General features: G+C 36.4%; 2 protein-coding genes and 1 long non-coding RNA gene across 3 annotated transcripts; 1 reads left to right on the top strand and 2 right to left on the bottom strand.

Annotated features, from left to right (window-relative positions):
- Positions 1–1,476: 1,476 nt before the first annotated feature.
- On the bottom strand, positions 1,477–2,277 carry LOC121250490. Its single transcript, XR_005937796.1, has 2 exons — positions 1,886–2,277; positions 1,477–1,800 (listed from the first exon to the last, which is right to left on the bottom strand). It is a non-coding gene; the product is annotated as an uncharacterized LOC121250490 (long non-coding RNA).
- A 6,936-nt stretch (positions 2,278–9,213) lies between these two features.
- Positions 9,214–12,065, bottom strand: LOC121250704. The gene is made up of 2 exons (XM_041149891.1): positions 11,663–12,065; positions 9,214–9,581 (listed from the first exon to the last, which is right to left on the bottom strand). The coding sequence occupies exons 1-2, from the start codon at positions 11,915–11,917 to the stop codon at positions 9,339–9,341; spliced, it is 498 nt and encodes a 165-aa protein (XP_041005825.1). The 5' UTR covers positions 11,918–12,065; the 3' UTR covers positions 9,214–9,338.
- Positions 12,066–24,255: 12,190 nt separating this feature from the next.
- On the top strand, positions 24,256–25,425 carry LOC121250535 (protein MIZU-KUSSEI 1-like). The gene has a single exon (XM_041149665.1). The coding sequence runs from the start codon at positions 24,310–24,312 to the stop codon at positions 25,060–25,062; it is 753 nt and encodes a 250-aa protein (XP_041005599.1). The 5' UTR covers positions 24,256–24,309; the 3' UTR covers positions 25,063–25,425.
- Positions 25,426–26,763: the final 1,338 nt, after the last annotated feature.

Raw genomic sequence — 26,763 nt, 5'->3', positions numbered from 1 at the left:
TTCTCCTTTTCAGCTATTTAGAGCACTGGCATGCATTTTTTAAATTTGAAAAAATTAAGATAAAATGATTTACATTGACTTTTACAAAAAGTAAAAGTTTGATCTATGAGCTACAATAATTTTAAGTATATCTTTAAATTTGAAGAAGTATTATTCATATTTAAAAATAATATTTTATTGTAAAAATTACTCTAATTACTTTTCCTTTTAGTTTTCATTTTCCACGATTTTGACTTCCCTCGATCGCCCTTTCACTTTCATTAATTAAAAATATATTATTAATTAATATATAGTTAATTTTGAAATATGTGAAGGAAGAAATATTATTAATTAATTAATATATAGTTAGTGTAATTGTAAAATATAAAAAAAATTAAAAATATTATTATTCAAAAATAATATTATGTTATTATTTTGACTAATCTAATGTGGGGTTATGATTAGAGAAGTTTTATATTTATGAAAACATGTATTTTTTTAAATTTTTATCAAATTTTGAAGATGAATTTGATGAAGTCAATGCTAATTAGAGCATTAGTAGTGGACTCAACAAAGTTTGCACAAAATTTAGCTGGAGAATTCACTTTTATAAATTTAGCTAGCCATTTCTTAACAACACCAAATAATAGACTTTCCAAATCTATCACTATTCTATTAAAATATTGATTTTGACTAATCTAATGTGGGGTTATGACTAGAGAAGTTTTATATTTATGAAAACATGTATTTTTTTAACTTTTTATCAAATTTTGAAGATGAATTTGATGAAGTCAATGTTAATTAGAGTATTAGTAGTGGACTCAACAAAGTTTGCACAAAATTTAGCTGGAGAATTCACTTTTATAAATTTAGCTAGCCATTTCTTAACAACACCAAATAATAGACTCTTCAAATCTAGCACTATTTTATTAAAATATAGATTTTGACATTTTCATTTTTTTGAATTCTAATTATAATTTGCATATTTATTCACGATTAAAAAAGTACACATTAATTTTTTAATGTTAGTATTAGATTTTAAAAGAAAAAATTAACATCAACTAATAATAATATTACATAGCGAGAATTTGAAACACTCTAGTAAGATGATGCCACGTTATTAAAATGATGATTGATGGAGACTGACCGCCTTCTATGGTTAAGTTTGAAATTTGGATGTTTCGTCCTTTTGAGACAGAGATAAATTTTCTAGAATTGTGAGTTCGTTGGTTCGAAACGAATAGCACGCGTAGGGAATTTTTAATGCCAAAATAATATTTGGCTAACAATTTGAAGTCAACAAATTTGACTAATGAAAATGATCAAAGTATTTAAAAATATTATAATTTTGTTAAGTCCACTATAATAAATTTTTATATAATCTAGTTAAAATTTGACCAAAATACAACTTTGATCATTCCACTCCTAGTGCACTGCTCTTAGTAAGATAGACGTTGCTTTCAGCGCTCGAAAATTGAAATAAAGGTTAAAAACAAGTTACCAGCAAACCTCAGATCTGCAATAACTTTAAACTGGAAGAAAGTATTCGAGTATGATAATGTCGAAATATAGCATTAAATGCTAACTTACAGATTCCTTGGCATGACCTAATCACCAAGGAACAAAACCACCGACGATGAAGCCCCGGAAAATTAAGCATACAACACGATGAACAAGTGTAGTCTTTTTGGACCTGTAAACATGATAACCTTAAGAAGAAGATTGGTTTATTTGACCACCTCCGCCAGAGCTTATTGGTGGCCTTGGTGGCCTTCTCAAATTACCTCTTGATGACTTTGTTCCGTTGACTGCAAACTCTTCCTGATCAAAGACAAAAACACACACACATGTTAAACAAACCTCTATGTTTGTGTGTGCGTGGAGAGAGAGAGAGAGACAGAGTTACAGTGAATTTCATCTCTCTTTCTGCATGCAGAGGAGGATGTTGAGATTGAGGTTGTTCGGTTGTGGAGTCATGACCAAGGCACTTAAGAAAAGATTTGATGACCTGGTCAAAGAAATAGCAAGGGCTGTAGTACAAACCAGATGTTTCTTCTGATCTGTTTCTTTGCTCCTCTGTCGAAGTCTCCATTATCGTCGTCTTCTTCTTCCCTATCTTCTCTCTCTCTCTCTCTCTCTCTCTCTCTCGAGCTGTTTATTCTTCCTCTCTGAGGACAAACGGTGGTCTGGTGCAGTTATTATCTCACCTGCCACTTTCTTTGTTTATATAAAATGTCTTTTTAAGTGACACTTGCCAGATTGTACATAAACCATGGTAAACTGGGTCTCTGACCTTTTTTCCCCCATGTCAAACTGGCTCTATTACTTTGTAATTTTGCTTCGTTTACTTTCTTTCTTTCTTTCTTTTTTTTTCTAAATTTATTTATTTATTTTTTTAATCTTGTTCTGAGAAGTAGACTTTTTTTTAAGGTAACTATAAACTATCTACTCTTTATATCCTACATTATAAACTATCGAAGGAACAACCACAGTGCCACACGGGGCACCTCCAAGTGACTCCGTTCTGCTCCTCTCGCCTTGGATACATACATAGATTGGGACATTTTGGTTTTGGTTCCTCTCGACAGTCTTGTCCGACCAGCGGCCGTATGCCAACGGCATGAGTGGAGGCGAAGAAGACGGTGCGACACTAGGAACGGCTCCCATCATAGATTTGAGGTCATCGAACGGTGTCCTTGCTCGCGATGGTAGCTTTGCCGAGGTTCTTGGATCGAACAAAATCTGATTGCCTCGAGCTTCAAGCCTAAAAAACAACCTCTAGCCTCGAGCCGATCACTAGAGTCACGCCGACAAAGGTAAGGACATCAGGTACACGCTGATTACTTTTTATTTTTATATTCATTGCTCTGCTAGGGTTTTGGTGCCGTCGTTGATGCATTTACGTTGGGCAGCCTCTGCATGGCGGCCATTGATGCCTTACCAGACTCAGCAGGCCATCAGCGGTTGTTCTCTGAACTGGTCTTTGCGGTTCCACAACCGCTTCCTGAGATGGATGTTGTTTTTTGTCCGCCGAAGTTGATTGATGGGGAGCTCTGCTTCTTCTTCCTTTTTTTTTTTTTTTTTTTTTTTTCCGGAAGAGTTGGATTGCACTGCCCCAGCCTTTTAGATTTTCATTAGTCTTGAAATTCTTGCGGCTGAGGCCTTCTCTAGATGCCATTTGTGGCTTCATCCGAAATCGATGGGGATTGGCTAGTGCTCCTATGGTGTCATCGATGCAAAAGCCAAGAAACGTGTTTGTCCGAATGTCCAATGAAGCATACTTCCATAAAGCTCTCTCCAAAGAGTCATGCGACGTTAATGGTGTTCCCTACTAGCAGTTTGCATGGACGCCGAATTTTGATGAAGAAAGTAAACCACCATGCATTCCAGTATGGGTTTTTTTGCTTGGTCTTCCTCCTAATTTTTATCATACGTCAATGTTGAAAACGCTTACGACATCGATTGGATAGTTTATCTGACGTGATAACCCAACTGTTTGTGCAATGGGCGGGGAAAGAGTTTGTCTTGAGATAGACGCATAAAAAAGGCCCATCTCTTAACTTTGGATCAGTTTACCTAGAATGCCAAGGAGTAGAAGACAAGAGATTATTTACGAGACACTGCGAGCTTATTGTCAAACTTGTAGATCACATAGACATAATGAAAGGACCTGCAGAATGTGTAGAGATACTAAGAAGAATCAATCCAAGGGAGGGCAGGTCTAGGTAAAAAAATCTGAGAAGCCGGCAGCGGAAGTTGAGGCTGAAGGGGGCACTTTGATCGTGGAGCATGGTGAGCAGCTGGTTTTGGGTCTTAAGGGTCAGGGTGTTTTGCAGGTAGATGGAGGCGTTATGGGAAAGGAGGAGGCCATTGAACCTAATAAGGTGGTAGGGATAAGTGGCTTGGAGGCTTTGAAGGAAGGTATTCATGTCCCTGTGCAACATGTTATGCCGGCGTTGGAGGATGTCCCTGTGCAACCTGTTATATTGGTTCCATGCAACGTGCTTAATATGGAACCTTTGTCGTCCAAAATAGATGGTGGTGGTGGAGGTTCATCAGCTTGTGTTGCGGGGTGTGACATGGAAGCAGTATTGTGTGTTACTTTGGAGGAGACCATACAGCTAGTGCCGGTTGAACAAAGCTCTGAGTATGTAGGCATGGTACCAATTGGTCAATCTTTGGCTGAGAGTTTTGTTTTTCAAAGAGAGAAGGAATTCACTAGGTACACTATGGAAGAAACTCAGCCTGATAATGAAGTTGATAGGGACACGATGTGGGTTGATATGAAAAAAGATTACTGCACAGATTCAGAAGCCCCAAAAGATTTTGCTGAAAAGGTAAAGACGAGAAGATCTACAAGGTCGGTAATACACCCCTCCAAACTTAATTTATGATTAGTCCTATTATTTTTTAGAATATAAGGAGAATTGGTATGTCCTAGTTGCGTTTGAAAAATCTTATTAATACATATCGACCTAATATCATTACTCTTGCTTAAACTTTTTTACTTGAGAATAGAATTCCTATTTTTTTGAGCAGGTTTAATTGCGATTCTTATTTTATCAAAGAATGATGGTAAAATTTGGTTGTTCTAGAACTCAGGCAGTTTTTGTGCAATGGTTGGCAGGTTCTAGTTAGTTTATGACTGTGAATGTTGAGGAGCATGGTCATGCCTTCATCCTTATTGTTGTGTATGCCAAGTATAGTTGGGTTGAGAGGAAAGTTCTTTGGGAGGATTTGGAGGCTATTGGTAGTAGTAATTTTCCGTGGGTTGTTTGTAGTGATTTTAATATTATTAAAGATGATTTGAAAAGAAGAGATAGACACCGTCACCAGTTTTCTGCAATGGCGGAGTTTAACCTCTGCTTACAAAATTGTGGTTTGTTGGATATGTGTTTTAAAGGCCCGAGGATGACTTGGTGTAATGGCCAAGGTGGGTTGGCTCGGAGTTGGACTAGATTAGACAGATGTTTTATTGACTATAATTTTCTAAATGGTTTTCTGAATGTCTATTATCTTGTCTTGGCTTGGTCCACTTCGAATCATTCTCCTATGGTGATTCAAATAGGAGAAGACTCTTTTAAATATGGCCCTAGCCCCTTTCGCTTTCAGTATATGTGGACTGATCATACTGATTTTCTCAACTTTGTAGAGGGATTGGTTTTGGACTTCATAAACTATCCTCTAAATTGAAAAGGGCTAAGGTGGCCTTAAGGGAGTGGAATCAGCATGTGTTTGGTAGAACTAATGTTATTGTCAAAGAAAATGAACACTGCATTGAGAGTTTAGATAATAGTCTCCAAGTTTGTTTTAATGCTGAGGTCGACTATGATCTCATGGTATCTAAATTGGAGTTATCTACCTGGAAGAATAGAGAGGAGATGAGACTTCGCATATGGTTAAGAAAAATTGGTTGAAAGATAGGGACAAAAATTCTAAATTTTTCCTTGCTATTCTAAATTCTATGAAGCATAAAAGGGTCAGTGATGTGTCTTGCTGACGGAACTATGTTACATTCTCCGCTTGAAATGCATCAGACTTCTATTGAGTACTTTCAACAATTCTTGGGTCAAAGTCATAGATAAGATCTGCCAGATTTGAGTGATTTAGTTCCCCTTGTGATCACTGAAAAGGAGAAGTTCTCTCACTGTAAAGATCCTTCGATGGAGAACTAAAATATGCTATTTTAAGTATCCCCATTGACAGTAGTCCTAGCCCTGATGGTTTTGGTTCTGGCTTCTTTAGTGTGCTAGGATTTTCTTAAGGTTGATTTATTGGAAGCCATTTCTGATTTCTTCCATACGAAGTCTTTTCTCAGGTTCTATACGGCTTCTTATATTGTTTTGATTCTAAGGTAGAAAAATCTACTGGTTTTGATAAATTTAGGCCTATCAATCTTTGTTCGATTATTTATAAAATCTACTCCAAGATTATTGTGGCCCGCTTGATGAGTTTACTTTACAAAATAATCTCTTAGGAGCAAAGGGAATTTATCCCTAGTCGTAGTATTTTTGAAAATATTAGTTTAACTCAGGAGATGGTCCATTCTCTCCACAAAAAATTCAATGGGGGTAATGTGTTGATTAAACTTGATATGTCCAAGGCGTATGACAGGGTTGATTAATGTTTCTTACTTTATGTCTTGGATGCTTTTGGATTTTCTCCTCAAGTCTGTGATCTGATCAAGGCGTGTATTTCCTTGTCTTGGTATTTCATTATGATGAATGACACTCATATGTAGTCCTTCAAAGGTGAAAGTGGTCTGCGACAAGGTGACCCTCTTTCACCTTACTTGTTTATCATTATGCAAGAGGTGCTTTCTTGTCTGCTCAAGCATTACTTTGATCAAGACAAAATTGGTCAGTATTCTCAAGCTAGAGGTACTCCACTTGTTACCCATCTCATGTATGCTAATGATATTGTTATCTTTGCTAATGGTGGTAAAATATCTATGCAAGGTTTGAATCAGGCTTTGAAGATTTATGAGGACTGGTCGGGTCAAGTTATTAGTAAAGATAAAAGTGCTATTTACTTTTCCAAACTTATTCCGGCTTCTAGAAAGAGTTCGTTCCTTCACATTACTGGCTTTTATGAAGGGTCTTTTCCTTTTAAGTATCTGAGTGTTCCTATTGTGACTGGTAGATTTAAAACCTTTGATTTAGGGGAGTAACTTGAGAAAATTAAAAAGAAAATTGCAGGCTGGAAGATGAAATTGCTTTCTGCAGGTGGTAGAACTATTCTTTTGAGGCATGTTTTGTCAAGCATGGTCACTCATCTCCTTGTTGTTTTACATGTCCCTAAAGTAGTTCTCATGGCGTTGAATAGGCTTCTGAGCTCTTTCTTTTGGGGTGATTCAGAGGGTAAATGTAAGAGGTAATTGGTGGCTTGAAAAAATATTTGTAAACCCATTGAAGAAGGTGGGGTGGGTATTCGGGATTTTGGAGTTATCCAAGGGCTTTTAATATGAAGCTTGTTAGAGGTAATCATTTACCCCTTGTGGATCCATCTAAGGGTACTCGGTTTTGGAAGCCTATTGTTAATAGTATGCCAGACGTCTTAAATAATTCTAAGTGTTAGTGAGAGATGGAAACATCTCTTTCCGGTATGATAACTAGGATGAGGGTGGTCCTCTTCATGACCAATACTCGGTGACTGAGAAGTCTTTGTTGAAGATAAAGAAGTGTCGTATTGAGAATGGGTGGAACATTCCCCTCTTGGAAAGGCTTGTGGGTTTCTAAAAAGCTAGTGATTTGGTTTATTTATTGGCTAGGCTCAAAGAGGGGCATGATGTTCTTATTTGGAAGAGTGAAAATGATGATAATTTTAATACTAAAAGTGCTTGGGACTATATCAGGGTTCAGGCGCCTTCTTTACCTTGGGCTTAATGGATTTGGCAAGCTAACCTCCCTATGAAAATCTTCATTATGATGTGAAAAGCTATCAATAACTGTTTGAGTGTAGATGAGAAGATTAAAATGGTTGGCATTCCTATGGTCTCTAAATATAATTGTTACTCTGTGGGTCATCCTGAGAATCTTAATCATATTCTTTGTAAGGGTGATTTTACTAGACAAATATGGTGTTTGACGACGGTTCAATTAGGTGTGCATATGGGTCTTTTCCGCACCTGGTAGGAGCAAGTTAATTTCTGATTTTGTCGTGCTGGGCACTCCTCTCACATTTGGTCTATCTTTGGTCTCCTCCCATCTATTATTTCTTGAAAGCTATGGGAAAGACGTTGCAAAGCCCCATATAAGGGTAAGGTTGATACGGTTGAGTCGTTTTGGCATGTTATTAAATTATGGATCCATCGTGTTATGTAAGTGTTTATGAAATTTCTGAGGCTCCCTAAGCAGGATTCTGTTATTTTAAAGAGGTCGGATATTCTTATTTTAACTCTTAAAGCTAAAAAGGTTATCCTGGTGAAGTGGATTCGGCCTCAACAGGATTGAGTGAAGCTTAATGTTGATGGCAATAGTTTGGGTAATCTAGGTTCGACTGGTGTCGGGGGTGTTATTCGGGATGATAGTGGTAAGGTGCGTGTGGATTACTCTGTGTTCTTAGGCCAGGGCTCTAATAATTTTACCGAAATGAGAAGTTTATTGGAAAGAGTTTGGAGGTGTTGTCGGCTCGGCTTTTATCGGGTTCATATTGAGACAGACTCTTAACTTCTAGTCAATTGGGTTACTAGGGGTATTTGTAATATTTGATATTTCAAGGAATTTTGGGATGAGATCCAAGATTGTCTTTTTTGCATGAAGTATAAAACAACTTATATCTATTGCGAATGTAATATTGTGGCTGATTTTCTTGCTAAGCAGGGTGTGGGGGGTTTAAATATGAACTGGATTGATGATTGAGATATTTTATCTAGTTAGTTAAGAGGCATTATTTGCATGGACAAAATTGTTTTTCCTTATTTGAGGTTATCAAAGTGACTGAGTCTTTGCTTCTCATTTCTTTGTTATTCTTATATGTGTGATCCGTTCATTTTCTTGTAAGTTGGTTTCTTAGAGTTGTTTTTTTTATTTGATTTGTAATTTTTTGACTTTCTTAGTTTGTGGTTGGATCTTTTGGTTTTTTATACTTGAGTTTTAGTCTTTATGCTTATTTGTAACCACGATTTTCCTTCTTAAAAAATAAGGACTATCAATAAAATTGAGATATTATCCTCTTCTTAAAAAAAAAAATCCTAAATTATCAACAATCACATAGACGTCTATCAAGGAATCTAAAAATTATAATATACATCTTTTATTAATGTATGGCCGTTAAAAAAGTTATATATTTTCACTCTCTTCGATCATAATATTAGATATGATGAATTAGATGATGCAATCATAAAGGCACTAGGAAATTGGGTAAGAGCGGGGCCGGGGACTGGGAGGGCGCCCCCTCCCTGGAACGATCTTCCAACCATGAATTTACTACAAGAAAAACGAGCTTTTGTGGCCATTTAATTGCGACGAAAAGACTATTTGTGACCAAAACAGACTCATTTTGACTGTAAATAGTCATTTCGCTGAAATTAACTGACCACAAATGAACAGTTTTCTTGTAGTGGAAGGAACCACGAAGACTTTTATTGGCTTGCCATTGATGGCAAAAGCAAGATACTGTGCAAAGGGTTTGTTCTTGTCAAAGTTTCCATCATTTTTAAGAAACAAAGACTGGTCGATCATTAGAAATAAAAACCGACACAAATGAAACTTCATAAGTTCGGTATTTAAAAACACCAATCCTGTGTAGTGTGGTTTTCTCGACGAATATTGTTAGTATTTACAATGCGATTAAATTTGTCAAATAGAACACGAAAATTTTCATTTAAGAAAACAATGATGGATTGGAGAGCAAATAACTCAACTCTCTCTCCCCTTTCTTTGTTCCTTTCTCTTTCTTTGCTCGGAAGGATAAGAATTATCGTCTAACCCTAAACATTTCAAAAATGCAATTCTAGCCTGCATGAAAAAATCACAAGGGTGATGACATTGATATTTCTGGGTTGCTGATGACCCCTCCCTTTCTGCAACCTCTTCTCCTTCTCTCACCAATCTTCTACTTGTGCTTGTTGTTATTTCCCCCTTTATAACTTGCTCTCCAACCTGTGCCAAGACATTGCAAACTTGTTAGCCATCTTGAATAATACCTATGCTTTGTATCCCATCATATATGCATAGTGAATCAGGCCAATAATAAAAATGAGCCTTTTTTTCCTTTGATTGACACCGAGTGTCCGAAAACAAAATCCCAACTAATCCTAGGTGCACAGACCCTTGGAAAGGAATTTCCCGCACCAATAATAAAAAACGAATAAAGCCAAACACAAGCAATACTCGAACACAGCTAGTATGTTTTTCCAGTTTTAGAAATCGTTATCACCGATACAGACTACTTCGCCAAAGTCCAAGTGGGTGAAAACAATGCCAATGTCTTGCTGTGTATTAACATACAAATTCTTTCTACCTACCTTACGTTTTAAATAGGAGTGACGACACCGAGATCAATGAATCCTTCATCAGAGAGTTGTTTTAAAAATAAATTATACTTTGTTGGACATTACAAATGAACCAATGGAAAACTGAAATTAATCCTAAACCACCTCGTTAATACAACCACATGGCCTGGGACAACATCCATGCATTTGGGATTATTTATTTGAAATGTACACAATGGTTGGAAGTTCCTATTTGGTTTAACGTGTAGCGTTTGACCTAATTTATCTGGACTTTTCATAATGGTTGGCAAAAACAGTATTTTTTTAGGGTAATGATACCCTTACACGTCCTTTAGTACTGCTTTACTACCTAGCTACGTTTTTTCCTTTTATAATTTGAATCTAGGTTAAAAATCTCATAACATGACAATCTTGCATAATTTAGAAGAAAATAAATTCAATCAACCAATATAATCATGTAAATTAATTAAAAATAAATTCAATTTTTATAAAAATTAATATTCTGAGATTTTTAATCCAGATTCAAAGAGCAAAAGAAAAAAAAAAAAAAAAAAAAGAACAGCTTGCTAGTAAAACAGTAATAAAGAATGTGCAAGGTATCATTATCCTTTTTTTCTCCCTTATAAAGAAGCAAGCACATTTTTTAATTTAAAATAATTAAACAAATTAAATACACGTACATGGCTCTCTCTATAAATAAGAACATTATCTTACACACCAGATTTAGGTATCTTCAACAAGGAATATGTGACCTAATTTACCTAATTTTAAACGTATATAATATGATGAACTCTAAAGCATAAAGGAAATCCAAGCTTGCAAGGATCACCTAAGCATCTTCAATAGAGTTAATTACTTTAGACAAAACTTCCTTAACTTTATATTTTGGCACATAATTACTATATATACACGCATATTTTCTGGGAAAAATATTAGAAGTAGCTGGATTTGCTTCTTGAAAGAATTATGACAAACAATGAATTGGGTTTTGGGCCTCTTGTAGCGTCTGATTCATCTTCCTTTTTAGCTATTACTCAACTTCTTTACTAGGAGAAAATTGGAAATGAAGATGAAAAGAAAACCGAGGCCAAACCCCACTTAGAAGAGATCACTGATTCTTAATTACGGTACCAATTTTCTATCTTTTTTTTTTTTATCGGTCAAAACAAATCCTAAAGCCGCAATAATTTTCAAATGATTTGGCATGAAATCATTGTGAAATAGAAAGCTGAAATAAACCGAAGTGAACACAACTTTTATATACTATTTTTACTTTTTATTTTTGTTTAAATGGTCATCAGGATACAATAGGAAACGTCCTGCAATGGTACCGAATGCTGTTCGGAAAGATTAGGCAGGTTTTACTTACCCAAAAAGGAAAGGGGGGAAAATAGATCAGAAGGTTGTAAACGAAACAAACAATGGGCATAAGAACCAACCATGTAGTGATGTTTTTTGCAGAAAAACAAAAAACAAACTCAAGAAAGCCGAATTGAATTGTTGATAACTGATCGACCAAAGACAGTCCATAACTGGGTCTCAAACAAATGGATAAAATCTAAGGTTGAAGACCATAAAAGTCCTTTCTTTCTAACATTTTCTAAGCAGCCAAACGCAAGAAAGAGGTTATATTAAAAGGGAGAAAGTTTCAGGAAGGCTGGGTTTTATTAAGAACATGTGAAAAAAGACACAGAAAACTTAAGAATGGCAAGATTATCCTAACCATACCTGGGTAGCCTCCAAGCAATTCGTACGAATCCTTGTGGTGTTGCGCTTGGGAATCAGTTTGTCTATTTGGGTCTCGTTGGAAACGAGACGACTGGCAGATATGGAAGCGCCGGCGGTGAAGTCCAAGCGATCCGAGGCAAAAAGGGTGAAGCTATAGAGGAGACAGACAAGGAGAAGTAAGACCAGGAGCTGGATCCATATAAGCCAAGGAATTCTGTACCCTTCTATTGAGAGTTCATCTCCAAAATCAAACATATTGTTGGATATATGACTCCGAAGATAAAAATTCCTAGGAAAGAGACAGAGAGAGAGTGGAGGTTGGGGTTGGAGAAGACGGGTAGGTAGGATAAAATGGATGCTTTGGTTACAAAAAGTGAGAAGGAAAAAAAAAAGGAAAAAAGAGGGAAATAAAGCTTTGGACGGTGGAGTGACTTTAGAAGATTAGAAGATTGGAAACATTGAAGAAATGAAGTAGACGTGTTACAGCAAAAATTTTTATTTTGAAAAATATAAACTCACGTCATTTTTCACAACATATTATGTAATTATATTTTAAAATAAAGAGTAATTTATACAAATATATTTATTTTAAAATATATATTATAAAATATATTGTGAAATGTATACATCGTTATTTATTTATTTATTTTAATCCAAACCAGAAAGATCTGATGCATTGTTCACGATGGATTATGGAGCCCATGATCCTTTAAATTTAGATGCCTGGTCCCACGTGCGGAACGTGGGACAGACCGACCAAACCAGAGCAGCCACCTCAGATGGACAGGCAATGTTGGCATATAAAGTTGGGTGATAGGTACAAGTGAACTACCTCTTTGTCAGCACGTGTTCGTCTTTGGAGGCTACTGTATAGTGTATTGACACACTATCTGTCTTCTTTAAAAGCTATAAGCCCAATCCCAATCGGCCCCAACTAAATAGGCCCATAGCCAAGTCATTTCAATTCAAGTCTTTCCAATGCAATGCCCGAAAAGTAAAGGGAACATTACTTCAAAGGCAATTATCTTCCTCACACGGCAATTGGCTCCCAAAAAAGCAATAAATTTTTTGCCCTTTAAGGAGAGCATTCTTCAAATTCAAGAAACTCCATCACACTTTATTCTTTAAAATAGGTAAGATCGAAGAGGTTTAACTCCGTTTGAGGTGCCTGTGCCCAAAAGTAATGTTTGAGCCGTAACATGCAAGCATAGAGATTGGGCAATGGGGGAGCAAACTCCTTGTGATGCTAAAAATTAATGTTGTCAAAACTTCGATAATCTTACCATTACATGATGATTTTTCATGAAATATTTTCTTATTTATTTTGCCACTCCTATGCATACATCAATGCAATGACAGTATCAATCGCTACAATTAAGACTATCTACAAATATTTGGAAAGATCTCAACTTTAAACAATTTAATTAGCACACCGCTTGGGGCTCTAGCATGTGTTTTTTTATGTATTTTTTTTAAGTTATTTTTTACATAAATTTTTTTAACACTTTTAAATATTTTAAAAAATAAAATAAATTTAGGATATCATTAAAAAACAATTCCTTAATTAGAAAGTTAAAAAAAAAAATCATTAAAAAATATTTCCTTAATCACGAAATAAAATAAAAAAATTATTTTTGCTTTTTAATGATGTTCTAAATTTATTTATTTATTTTAAATATTTAAAAAGTGTTGAAAAAATCTATATAAAAAAAGAACTAAAAAAAACACATGCTAGAGCCTAGCGGGAGCCCCCAGCAGTGGCTCTAGCATTGTTCATTTAATTCAGATATGCCAACCACTCTGAAAAACCAAAGAATTATGGACAAAAGAAAAAAAATACAAAAAATACTGATTCCCTAAATTACTCTCCTCCTCGATGAAGGCGACACTAACAAGAAACCACATGCTCATTAGGCTTTACTGTTCTGAATTGAAGTTATGAGTGATCAAGCTCATGTTAATTTCAACAATGCCCACAAGGAAGTCAGTGTTGGCCTTTGGTTAACAGTGGTAATAGTGCAACCTATAAATTATGTTGAGAGGTGGTTTGATTCATGTTGAAAAAATGCCTCTACAGGTTGAAAAAGCTCATGTTAGATCGACCGTTGCTCAATAGTCAGCTCGAGCAGGAACCAGGCAAAGAGTTCGCTTGTCACTCGGTCAACATTTAGCTCGAGCAAGCGTCAGCCCTAATGTTGGCTCGAGCCTCGCTCGACACGCCACTCGAGTGAATATTGAAAATTAGGGCTTCTCGTGCCGTACAATATAAATAAATGTTATTCTCATTTGTATTTTGAGACATTAACACTTTTTAAGTAGTCGATATACAGAGAGAGAGAGAGAGAGTGAGTGAGATCATTTTGTGAGAATCCTACGACTTCATTGAGTGTATTGGCGCTCTGACATTGAGGATTTTATGATTGATCTTTTGTATTTCGCCTTTATTAATAGTAAATTCATTGATACCAACCCCGCTAGTAGACGTAGGCTCACGTTGAGCCGAACCACTTAAATCTTGGTGTTCTTTGTGTGATTGTTGATTTTCTTTTGATTTGCTTCCACTATTTCACTTTAACTTAGCCCCTGATAACCAGTTAATCCCAACAAACTAATATCAGAGCACCAGGTTTTGTGCGAGATCTTGAGGGATGGCTGTGGCAAAGTTTGAAGTGGAGAGATTCAACGGTCAAACAGTTTCAGTTTATGGCGAATCAAGATGAAGGCTTTGCTACAGCAACAAGGTTTGTCAAAGGTATTACATGGAAAGGTGTTTGATGAATTTCCTACACCATCGAGAGAAGAATAAGAGAAAGAACATGGTGCGATTCTGCTATCACAATCTAATGGAGTTTAGAGAGAGGTTGCTAATGAGAAGACCGCTACTGGTTTTAGAATAAACTTGAGAGCATGTATATAAAGAAATCGCTCACAAACCGTTTGTATTTGAAGCAATTGTTATACACATTCAAAATGAAGAAAGGTACTCGTATCTCTGAATATCTAGATTAATTTAATAAGATTATTATAGATATGAGGAATATTGACATTAAGTTTAAAGAAGAAGATCAAGTCTGAATTGTTTTGTGTTTGTTGCCTATGTCGTTTGATAATTTTGTGAATTCAATGTTGTATGTTAGAGATACTAGTTCCTTGGCAAATGCAAAATCTGTTTTAAATTCTAAGGAATTGATAACTAAATTGAATTTGAAAGGTACGAATAATTAAGTAAGTGGTTTGTTTCTTAAGAGTTTCTCTAGCAGGAGTAGATCCAGGGAGAGAGGTTCAGAGAAGAACATGGATAAATCCATGGGCAGTTCACAGTCAAATTTTCACAAGAAAAATATAGAATGTCTTTACTGTCATAAGTTCGGTCATTATAAGAATGAGCGTCCTAGACAGAAAAATATGAACGAAGATACTAGTTATTTTAATGTCGTTAACGATGCTAATGATAAGTTTAACGACTCAGATATTGTTTTAGAAATTAGCGACTCCAATAGTCGCTTTGGTGATAAGTGGGTTATGAGCTCGGTTTGTAGTTTTCATATGTGTCTCAAGAGGGACTGGTTCACTTCCTACAAGCCAGTCAACGATGGTTCTGTTCTAATAGGGAATGATATGGCTTGCAAAATTGTTGGGATTGGTTCAGTTAGGAGTAAGATGTTTGATGGGATTATCAAGAAATTATCTAACGTTCGACATATACCATATTTGAAGAAAAATCTTATTTCCTTGGGCACTATTGATTCTTTGAATTTTCTGTACACCAGTGAAAGTGGAGCAATCAAAGTCAATAAAAGCTCCATGATTGTGATGAAAGGAGGAAAGACAAATGGTTTTTATTTTTTTCAAGACAGTAAAGTGACGGGTGCAGATGTAGTGTCTATTTCAGATGATCCAGACTTAGAAATTACCTGTTTCTGGCACATATGTCTGGGTCATATGAGTGAAAATGAGATATCTATTTGAGTAAGTAGGGTGTGATCAGAAGATAGGAAAACTTGAATTTTGTGAAAATTGTATTTTTGGTAAATAGTGCAGGGTTCAATTTACAACAGGGGTTTACAGAACTAAAAGTATTGTGGACAAAATTCATTCTGATCTTTGGGATGTTCTATATAAATGTGGAGCTTAGTATTTACTCACATTTATTGATGATTACTTAAGAAAAGTTTGGATTTATTTTCTGAAACAAAATAGTGATGCATTTGCTAACTTCAAATAATGAAAGACTTTTATTGAAAATCAGACAAGCAAGAAGGTAAAACAACTTCAAATTGACAATGGCATGAAATCTTATGGAGGTGAGTTTGATGAATTCTGTAAAGATGAAGGTATTGTCAGGCTCCGCACAGTTAGACACACTTCACAACAAAATGGAGTAGCTGAATGGATGAATAGGACTCTCTTGGAGGGAGCCCGCAATATACTTTCGAATGCCGGCTTGTCTAAAGATTATTGGGCTGAAGTAGTTAACACAACTTGCTATTTGGTTAATTGCTCTCTAGCCATAGCTATTGAATTGAAACTCCAAATGCGGTATTTTCTGTTGCAACTGCTGATTATTCAAATTTGAAAATTTTTTTGTTATCCTGCATATTTTCATGTTAATGAAGGAAAACTTGAGCCAAGGGCATATTAATTGATATGCTAGTGTGGTGAAAGCATTCAGGTTATGGTGTATTAATCCTAAAACGCCCAAGTTTGTAATTAGCAGGGATGTTGTATTTGATGAACAATTTATGTTTAATCCAAGAAAGAAGTTTGTTGTGTCTACAGGTAAAGTGTAGGGTAATGGCAAGAAGGTGGAGTTGCTAGTTGAAATTCACAAGGGGTGCCAGGCGACATCCAAGATCATGTTATTGCTGATGTGCATCATTCTAATTCTAATAGTAGCGCACATGGTAAGCAAGACTACAATATAGCTAACAGAGGAGGTAGATCAGGCTACCTCAGAGATATGCTCATGCAGACATGGTGATGTATACACTTACTATGGCTAAGAACATTGTTGGTCACGAGCCGTCTAGTTAATTAGAAGCTGTCAAGAATAAGGAATTTGCACAGTAGTGCATAGCGATGACAGAGGAGATTGAGTCTCTTAAAAAAAACAAAACTTGAGATTTGGTTAAGTTGCCTAAGAAGACAAAGACTGTTGGTTGCAAATGGATCTTCAAGAGAAAAGAAAGAATCCAAGGGTTGCAAATGCAAGGTACAAGACACGTTTAGTTACAAAGGCCTACAGTTAGAGAGAAGGTGTGGACTTCAATGAAGTTTTCTCTCTAGTTGTGAAACACAACTCAATTTGCGTGTTGCTTGCCATGGTTGCCTTGTATGATCTAGAGCTACAATAGCTTGATGTTAAAATAGCTTTTCTGCATGGTGAGCTTGAGGAGACCATTTACATGCAACACCCAGAGGGGTTCATTGTTGAAGGTAAAGAAGATCATGTATTCAGATTGAAGAAATTATTGTATGGTTTGATGAAGTCTCCGAAACAATGGTATAAACGTTTTGATTCCTTTATGATTGATCGTGGTTATTTGTGGAGTAGCTATGGTAGTTGTGTTTATTACAGACAATTGTCGATGGGTCTTTCATTTATTTGCTACTCTAAGTTGCTAATATGCTTATTACTCCCAAAGGCATGTCTGATGTTAGTTTATTGAAAAATCAACTCAATAATGAGTTTGAAATAAAAGACTTGGGCACTGCAAATAAGATTTTGGGGATGAAAACCCACAGAGATAGGAAAGTTGTTAAGTTGTACCTGTCCCTGGGAAAGCACCTTGAGAATGTTCTTGAAAGATTTGGAATCTCCAATTTTGAACCATTAAGTACACTACTTGTTACACATTTTAAACTTTCAGCATCCCTATCTCCTCAAACTGATATAAGCAGTGAGTGCTGTTAGCAGGTATATGGCTAATCCGGATAAAGTTCATTAGTAGGCTATGAAATGGATATTTAGGTATTTGAAAGGGACTTCAAATTTTGGCTTAGTCTTTAAAAAAGAAACTGATTTCAGTTCTAGGGTCGTTGGTTATGTTGATTCTGATTATGCTGGAGGACTTAAACAAGAGAAGATTACTGACAAGGTATGTTTTTACTTTGTGTGGCTCTACAATCCATCGTTACTTTATCAAATATATGGCAACAACAGGAGTTGTGAAAGAAGCCTTTTGGTTGAAAGGTCTGATTCAATGAGTTGGGACTACAACAAGATAGAATTTCAGTATTTAGTGATAGCCAGAACGCAATACATTTGACCAAAAATTAAATGTATCAAGAGAGAACTAAGCACATTGATGTCAGGTGTCATTTTCTTCGGAAGGTTGTTACAGAAGGTGTAATAGAAATTCAGAAGATTGCTACCACTGAGACTCCAACAGATATGATGACAAAGCTCGTTCCAGTGTTCAAGTCCAAACTTTGGTTTGTACTTGATTGGTGTTCAGGGTCTGTAATTTCCTTAAGGGATATGGTGGAGGGGGTCGGCTCTTTGTTTAATGGATTTTGTTTTAGACTTGACGGAATTCAAACCAAGGTGAAGATTTGTTGAAAGGTGGCTTGATTCCTATTAAAAATATGCCTATACTGGTTGTTCGATCAAGCGGTGGTTCTGCCGCTAGAGCGAAGCTACATGCAGATTGTTGGATCAACAATTGCTTGACAATTAGCTCGAGCAAGACCCAGATAGAGAGTTCGTTCGACACTCGCTCAACTCTCAGCTCGAGCAAGACCCAGCCAGAGAGTTCGCTCATCAGTCACTCGACATTCAACTCGAATGACCGTCAACCCTAATGTTCACTCTAGCATCGCTCGACACACCGCTCGAGCGAATGTAGAGAATTAGAGCTTTTCACATCGTACAATATAAACACATGTTATTCTCATTGTATTTTGACACTTTTGAGCAGCCGATATACATAGAGAGAGAGAGAGAGAGAGAGAGAGAGAGAGAGAGACACACACACACACACACACACACACACATATATATAATATATATATCATTTTGTGAGAATCATGAAAGTTCATTGAGTGTATTGGGGCTCTGGAATTTAGGATTTTGCGATTGATCTCTTGTACCCCACCTTTGGTGATAGTAAATTCATTGAGATCGAACCCGCCAGTTACGCAGGCTCACATTGAGTCCAACCACTTAAATCTTAGTGTTTTTTGTGTGATTATTGATTTTCTTTTGATTTGCTTCCATTATTTCACTTTAAGTTAACTGCTGATAACTAGTTAATCCCAACAAGTTATAATACAATCAAAATACACGAAAACAAAAAAGAAGAAGAAAGAAATGTTGAATCTGATCTGGACACTATCTCGTCATCCTGTAATTCAGTGGGGATTGGGTAACTTCTTGATCATTTTCTTCCACTTGATGGAGTTGTTACATTAGACCCAAGGGTTGAACAATCAATTATAACGAAGAAGTAATATCAAAATAATAAGAAGTCGGGTAAAAGATTTAATTTCCAAGATGATTTTAGGATTAAATTTTCTGGTTGATCAAATCATGTCATGTAAGTAGGGCTGTAAATGAGCCAGCTTGTTTGATAGTCTGCTTGGTACTCGCTCGATTAAACTTGAATCAAACTCAAATTAAAAAAAAAAAAAAAAAAGGCCTGTGAAAACAGATTCCTGCTCGATTAGTAAATGACAAATACCCGATAAAACTCAACTCAACTCGACTAAGGTTTGTTAAAGCCCGCTCGTTTATGCCCGAGTCGATTAGATTAAAACTCATTCATATATTGATAAATATATACATACACACACACACACACATATATACATATATATACATACATATACATGTGTGTGTGTGTGTGTATATATTAGCTAATAAGATAAGCATAACACTTTTATAATTAGATATATAATATGTAACCTAATTACTTATACCTATATATTGAATATACTTCATAGCTATATTTTATAATTTATACAATAATTAATCGATACGATTTAATAATTTCATATACTAGTATGTTGGAACCATATATGAAATAAATATATACTATCATATTATATGTATGCATATGCATTAATAATTTATGTAAACATATAATATATTGTTATTATGGATAAATATCAACTAATTAGATATTTAATTATTTAAAATTTTTAAAATCTTCAATAGATATTCTACTTGTTAGTTATACATTTTCAATATTAGATTTTTTATTTCTTTATTTATCTATTTTATTAATTATTAAATCTTATTCAGAAAATAAAAAAAAATAAACACCTCGCTTGAGTTGAGAGTTTAGCTTACTGAGTCGAGCTCAAACAAAGATTAAATAAAAATCTCGGGCTCGAGCTCGAGCTCGAGCTTTTTAAGTCGAGCCAAACTCGACAAGCTAAAGATTGGCTCGGTTCAGTTCGATTACAGCCCTACGTGTAAGCAACATCGAGAATATGTCCTACACATGAACCATTTATAAATATAATTTTTCTGGTTGATCTCCATGCTTGCTAAGCATAGAATTAATTTAAGTTGCTGGCTCTATTATGCAATGGTTAATTCATGAAAAATTATTAATTCGGTGCCTGATTTGGCCATCTATTCCATCACAAAATGCAAAAACACTAACTTTAATGATAGCGCATATTATGATGTGATGGAAAATATATCAGTATGCGTCCATATTTTGAGACTATCTAATCCATATTTTTAACTAATAATTACCTCATTACAATGATCAACTTGCGCGCACATAGAAACTATATATATGAAACAGTACGTAATAGGATATTATATATTCCTCCGTGCATTGTTCTGATTATGAATGCATGACATGGCATGGCCTGGCCTGAGCTTTATATATATATATATATATATATGGATCACCCAGTTTAGAGGATGTGTTTTTAAAAGATGATGGAGGACTTATGCCCCGTTTGGTTGATAGAATCAACTGATATTAATTCAGTTCAGTCTAAGTTTAACTGAGTCTAACATCTGAACAAATAACTCTCAAATTATTAAACTCATCTCAACTCAAAACTTCTTTTCATGTGAGACCTATAACATTTTTTAATTCAACACTCTTTCCACGCAGGACTCACAATATTTTTCAACATCACATAAATATATCTAAACTTATCTTAACATTCAAACACATTTAAACTCATTTTAGGTAGATCCCATATGACCTTTAGCATCAGCCAGAGAAGCAGACCGATCAGAGGCCGAGGATACTGGCTTCGAGGCTCGAGATGATGACCGAGATGAGGATTTCTACATCCTCAGGGACCACATGCAGATCGAGAGGAAGAACGCATTCAACAAGAACCATCTGCTGCCTTTCTTCCGCATGTTGCACCTTATTGTTGCAACAAACGTGGATCCTATGGCACATAAAACCACATTTAGTTGGCTTCGGGCATAGTTTTTTATACAAGTGGCACGTGGAGATCCCATAGATTTGCCACTTCAAATCTTTGAGAGGATCCATTATGAGGCGAGCATCGTCTCCACGGATAATCTCCCATACAGTGTCCTGATCAGCCAGCTATTACTTGCACGAGGAGTGCCAACACAGCTAGAGGAGCGGGTGAAAGATCAGATGAGCCCCTTCGACATGACCACGCATCGACGTAGCATTGGACAGGCTAGGGGACGTCAGCCACCCCTGTAGAGGATCTAGTTCCTCTGACGCAGCCTGAGCCAGGTCATGTGGTGAGTAGTAGTCAGCAGCCGCCGAGTACATCTGCGGGAGATGCATGGTCTGCTTAGGTTGATGAGGTGAACTCACAGCTGATTGCGCATATCAATCATAAGATCGATCGATCGCTCACGGCTATAGAGGCGTCTGTATCTGAGATCGCTCATCGTGTAAGTATCCTCAACGACAAGATTGATACCTTGACTGAAGAGGTACGGAGTTCGAATTTTGCGAACAACGATATCATCTGAGTGTTGTTTAAGAAATTCGATCATATTTTGTATTTTGCTTTTATTATTTATAAAGAAAAATGTTATTTAATATTTCTATAGTTTTTCACCATTCAATTCTCAATCTTCTTTAATGTTATATTTTCCAACTTTAATATTAAATCGCTGTACTTCAAATATATATAAACATAAAAATATATTTATATATTACAAATTGTGTATATATAAATATATACAAGTCAATTTTTTAGAATTGTTCATAAATTATGCACTATAAAAATCACATAATTTTTAAATTAGAGTCATTTAATTTAAATTTACAATCAACGTTCTAACGTTATTAATTAACGGTCGAAAGTTGGCGCAAAACATTTAACGTTCGATCGTTAATTACTAACGTTCGAACATTGGCGCCAAAATATTTCACGTTCACACGTAAGTTGCCAGAATGTTCGAACGTAAATTTCCAATACGTTCGAATGTTAAAAAAAATCATCTATCTTTAGTGACGGTTTCCAGAAATCGTCACAGAAAAGACCTTTTAGTGACAGTTTGGGGACTGTCATAATTTTTCAACCGTCACTAAAGACCAATTGTGTTGTAGTGATCTAAATGCAACTTAAATATATCCAAAATCTCAACATGCCAATCGATCGTTTAGGCCAGGACAAAATACAATTACTTATAGTAATGAATTAAGTCTTTTTTATATGGGAATTAAAATAACCCATTGCTGAGTCTGTAGTCGTTAAACATTAATGTAATGTGTTTCAACTCCTCGTAGTACGTTAATCTAAAAGTGATATATGATTCATGAAGCCCCATCTCGTGTAATTAAGCAAATGGGCAAAATCCAAAACCCTTTCCCTTCCCTCTAAACTCTCTTAAACACCAAATCCGGCTTAAGGGAGTGGGAGCTCCCCCCTTCCTTTGTTTGATTTCTTTTCCTATGTAGTGTTTTGGTTTGTTTTTATATTTTTTAGGCCTAATATAGGAGAATCACCGTTCGGGTCCTTCCGACGTCTATTAGCCAACACACGCCCCACCTGGATGCTACCCAACCGCCAATCTTCAAGACCATCGAATACCGCACCAAATGATGTGGAGCGTAGCCCGTACGCACGGGTTGAAGCCTCAGAGCTTGTCAGTGCATGGCCCTCACACACCACCAAAGAGCCTTCTACGACCCAACATTGGGCTTTTCTGGGATCTCTAACTCTGGGACTTCAAGGATCAACCGTCGGCCTTCCTTACAGAGTGGCAAGTGTCTTGCACACACCACTACCGACTCTTTGTGTGTTGTACCTCCGTTTTTTAAGCGTTTTCTTACTCGAGTGAGGTGTTGAGCTGCCTGGATCGGACGCAATCTGGGACAAAAGCTGGTCGAGAGGGGCGAGTGATGCTATGGCCGGTGGTTGTGCGGCTAGTGCTCGTGCATAGGAGCCACCTATGCAGTGGAGGCTGGTGTCTGTGCGAGAGCTAGGTGCTTGTACCGTCTGGGCTCGTGAAGTAGATGCTTGCGGTTCATTAATAAGTTACAGCTGTAATTTCGGTTCATTGAATGAAGCAAAGTCTGTTTCCATATATATATAATAATAATAATAATAAAAGCAACTAAGTAGTTGAGATTATGTGTGGATTAATTTGGGTTGAGATTTCGAACTTAATCATTTTGATCTATAGTTTTTGAGTTATTTTATTTTTAAATTAGTGTGTAGAGCACACCATCAACATCACTTAAATGCAGGTAAGATTTGATTTGTAAAATTTATCTTTAAAATTAAATTATACCATATAAACATCTTATTAAGTGTATTCCATACTTATTTTGGATGGTAAAATTGTTCATAATATATATCCTAATTCTCTTCCTAATAAATGAACGAGTATGTATCAATAAAATAGCAACAATTTGTATTGTAATTAATAAAATAGTCCTATTAAAAAGTAGAGATGACAATATGTGACACGATCCGTTAACGCAATACGAATACAATACGGTAATAACGGGTTTAGGTTTAATCCTAATGGGTTCGGATCAAAACGAGTTGACCCATTAAGACACGATTACTTAACGGGTCAACCCGTTATAACACGTTATTACTCATTAAGAAAGTTAAAGTTACAATTATACCGTTATACTTAAAAGTAAAATTGTTGGAATTTTAATTATGATATTTTTATTGTTTGGATTATAATTTTAGATTTGTAGTTAGTTTTATATTTTTAATGGATATTATGATTTTAACATTTACATAAAATTATGCTAAACTTAATTAGGTCAAACGCGTTAATTTTGGATTTGTTCAACTAGTTTACATAAACGAGTTGAAATTGGTCGGCTCGGGTCGTGTTAACCTATTTCGTAGTATTCACTAACGAGTCAAAATTGGTCATGTCGTGTCAACCTATTATGCTAATGAGTCGTATTAGGATTTAAAATTTTGACACAATAAGCTTAACGGGTCTTGTTCAGACTGACCCATATAGTATAATATATATCTTGATACGATACATAAACGACCCGTTAACACGATTTAACATGAATGCTAAAAAGGTAAAGAGACGTCATCATTGGCCGCAATTTAAGGATCCGATTACCGTTCCATACCACAAAACAGCACCAAACATAACGGAATGACCAAATACCCTGCTCGATCTCTCTCTCTCTCTCTCTCTTCCTCTCGTGGCACGTACTCTCCCGTTCCTGTCTAGCTCATCAAGGTTCTCCATGCAAGCATTGATGGAGGATGTAAAAATACGTCTCACATCCAATATTGTAGAGTCTCCGGCGAGATCTTCAGGTACGCCTCCTCCACTGATGACGCCCCGCCACTCGTCCCTCGTCCAACCATCCCAGAAAAAGAAGCGCAAGACTAAAGCACTCAGAGTCTTTCGCTCCTTCTTCCGAACCTTCCCGATTATATCGCCAACGACATGCAAGATGGGATCGATCCCGCTCGGAATACCGGACTCTCATCGCACCAGCAGCGGCACCCGAGTCACCGGCACACTGTACGGATACCGTAAAGGACGTGTAAGCCTGTCCATGCAGGAAACCCCGAGGTGTCTTCCCACGTTGGTGGTTGAGCTAGCCATGCAAACAAACGTGTTACAAAAGGAGATGAGCTTGGGGATGGTCAGGATTGCTCTTGAATGCGAGAAGAGATCTGACAAAGACAAGAGGAGGCTCTTGGACGAGACCTTGTGGACGTTGTATTGCAATGGGAAAAAGAGTGGCTATGGGGTTAAGAGAGAGGCTACGGAGGAGGATTTGAATGTAATGGAGCTCCTCAAGGCCGTGTCAATGGGTGCCGGTGTTCTGCCTGGGAATTCTGAGGTCGAAGGGCCGGACGGCGAGCTCGCATACATGCGTTCCCATTTCGAACACGTCGTGGGTTCGAAGGATTCCGAGACACTGTACATGTTGAGCCCGGACGGGAACAATGGACCTGAGCTTAGTATTTTCTTTGTGAGGATTTGACCAGTACGTTAACATTCAAGCTTGATTGATCTAATATTGTGTATGAGTACTTACAGAGAGCTAGCTAGCTATACTTGCAGTGATCATGATCATGATCATGATCATCATGCATGCGTGCCACTTACAACGAGAAAAGTTGATGGATCAGGCCGTAAGAGCAAGGGAGACAAAAAGCTAGGGTTGATGAAAATTTGGACACACGTACGTACGGTAACGTGAACTAATTAAAAGATACGAGCTGTGATCATGTATGCCCTCTTATTGCTTCTCATCATGTATTCATATAAAATAGTTTATTTTTGTAAAGTAGTTTATTTTCTTCACTAGTATTAATGTGATCAGTTTAACTCATGATATTGAAAACAATAATATAGAACCTCTCCAGCTACATTAACCGGCCTGTTAGCATGCATTAACCATTATTTTAAAAATGTTGTTTCTTAATTATTATAATTATAATTTTTTTTAACTACCTACAGCTTCAGATCATGATATACAAGAGCCTTAAGCAGGCTACGTACAATGATTATAATGGTGCAAATTATTAAGTTTTGAGAAATGATAATGTCTCGGCGGCCTGAATCTGGTTATTGACGAAGGCCAGTGCCAAGAGAGGAGAAGCGCAGTATAAATATGATAGGATGAAGGAAATATCGAAAGAAATTAATTTGTTGTTCCAGAGTCTAGGAGAATTTTCATTACATATATAGAGATGTTTGCATTTTATAAGCTCTTATCTATCTCCCAGCTGCTCTGTTACCCGGGAAAAAAAAGGGAGATCATCGAGAAGATAAAAGATATGGGCAGGTTTGGAGTGGGATGAGACACAAAATTTTCATCTCATCTCATCATTACACCTTTTTTAAATCTCCATACAAAATATAATAAATAATTCAACTTTTTCAAACCTCAATTCAACTTTTTCAAATCCCAACACAATAATAATACTAAAATATAATATTTTAAATACTAAAACAAAACATAAAATTCTTATCTCACCCCAAACCTGCCCATCGAGGACAATTCAGCCCATCCGTGGTCTCCTAGCTAGTCTCTAAAATCTGGAGAAGTCCTTACGCCTTAAGCTATTGTCGCACGCCATTCTTCCAATCAATAGGTGTCTCGTTCTTGTCCCATCGATCATCCTTACATATATGCAGCTTGTATAAGGGCTAGCCTATAGTTAGGGTTAGGGGTGGGCTCCGACTCTGACGAAATCGGAGTTGTCATTTCCGACCTTTGACTCTGACAAAAGTCGGAGCAAATTTTCCCTCCGACTCCGACTCCTAACGTAGTCGGAGTCCGATTCCGATCAGAGGTCGGAGCTCCGAACTCCGATCGGAACTCTGAATGGAGGTCGGAGCTCCGACCTCCGATCGGAACTCCGACTAAAGTTCGGAGGGAGTTCCGAACGGAGGTCGAAGCTCTGATTCGGAACAAAATTTCCGAACTCAATTTCAGAAATTTTGTTCTTTTTTTTATTATTATTTAAATTTTATTGTTCAATTTCGTTTCAGAAAGTGAGCAACATATATATTTTTTTAAAAAGTGAACGATCTACAAATATTTGGTTTATTCAAGAGTTTTCAATAATTTAAATATTCGTTCTGATTTTGTTACTGAATTTTGATTATATCTTTAATTTGTTTTATGTCCGCCTGAAATTTAGCATTAAAAGTGCTCATGACTCATGAGTTGAAA

The sequence above is a fragment of the Juglans microcarpa x Juglans regia genome, chromosome 2D (genome assembly GCF_004785595.1).
Source record: "Juglans microcarpa x Juglans regia isolate MS1-56 chromosome 2D, Jm3101_v1.0, whole genome shotgun sequence".
NCBI lineage: Eukaryota > Viridiplantae > Streptophyta > Magnoliopsida > Fagales > Juglandaceae > Juglans > Juglans microcarpa x Juglans regia.
The sequence above is the reverse complement of the archived record's forward strand: the minus strand, read 5'-3'. Positions and strand labels throughout refer to the sequence as shown.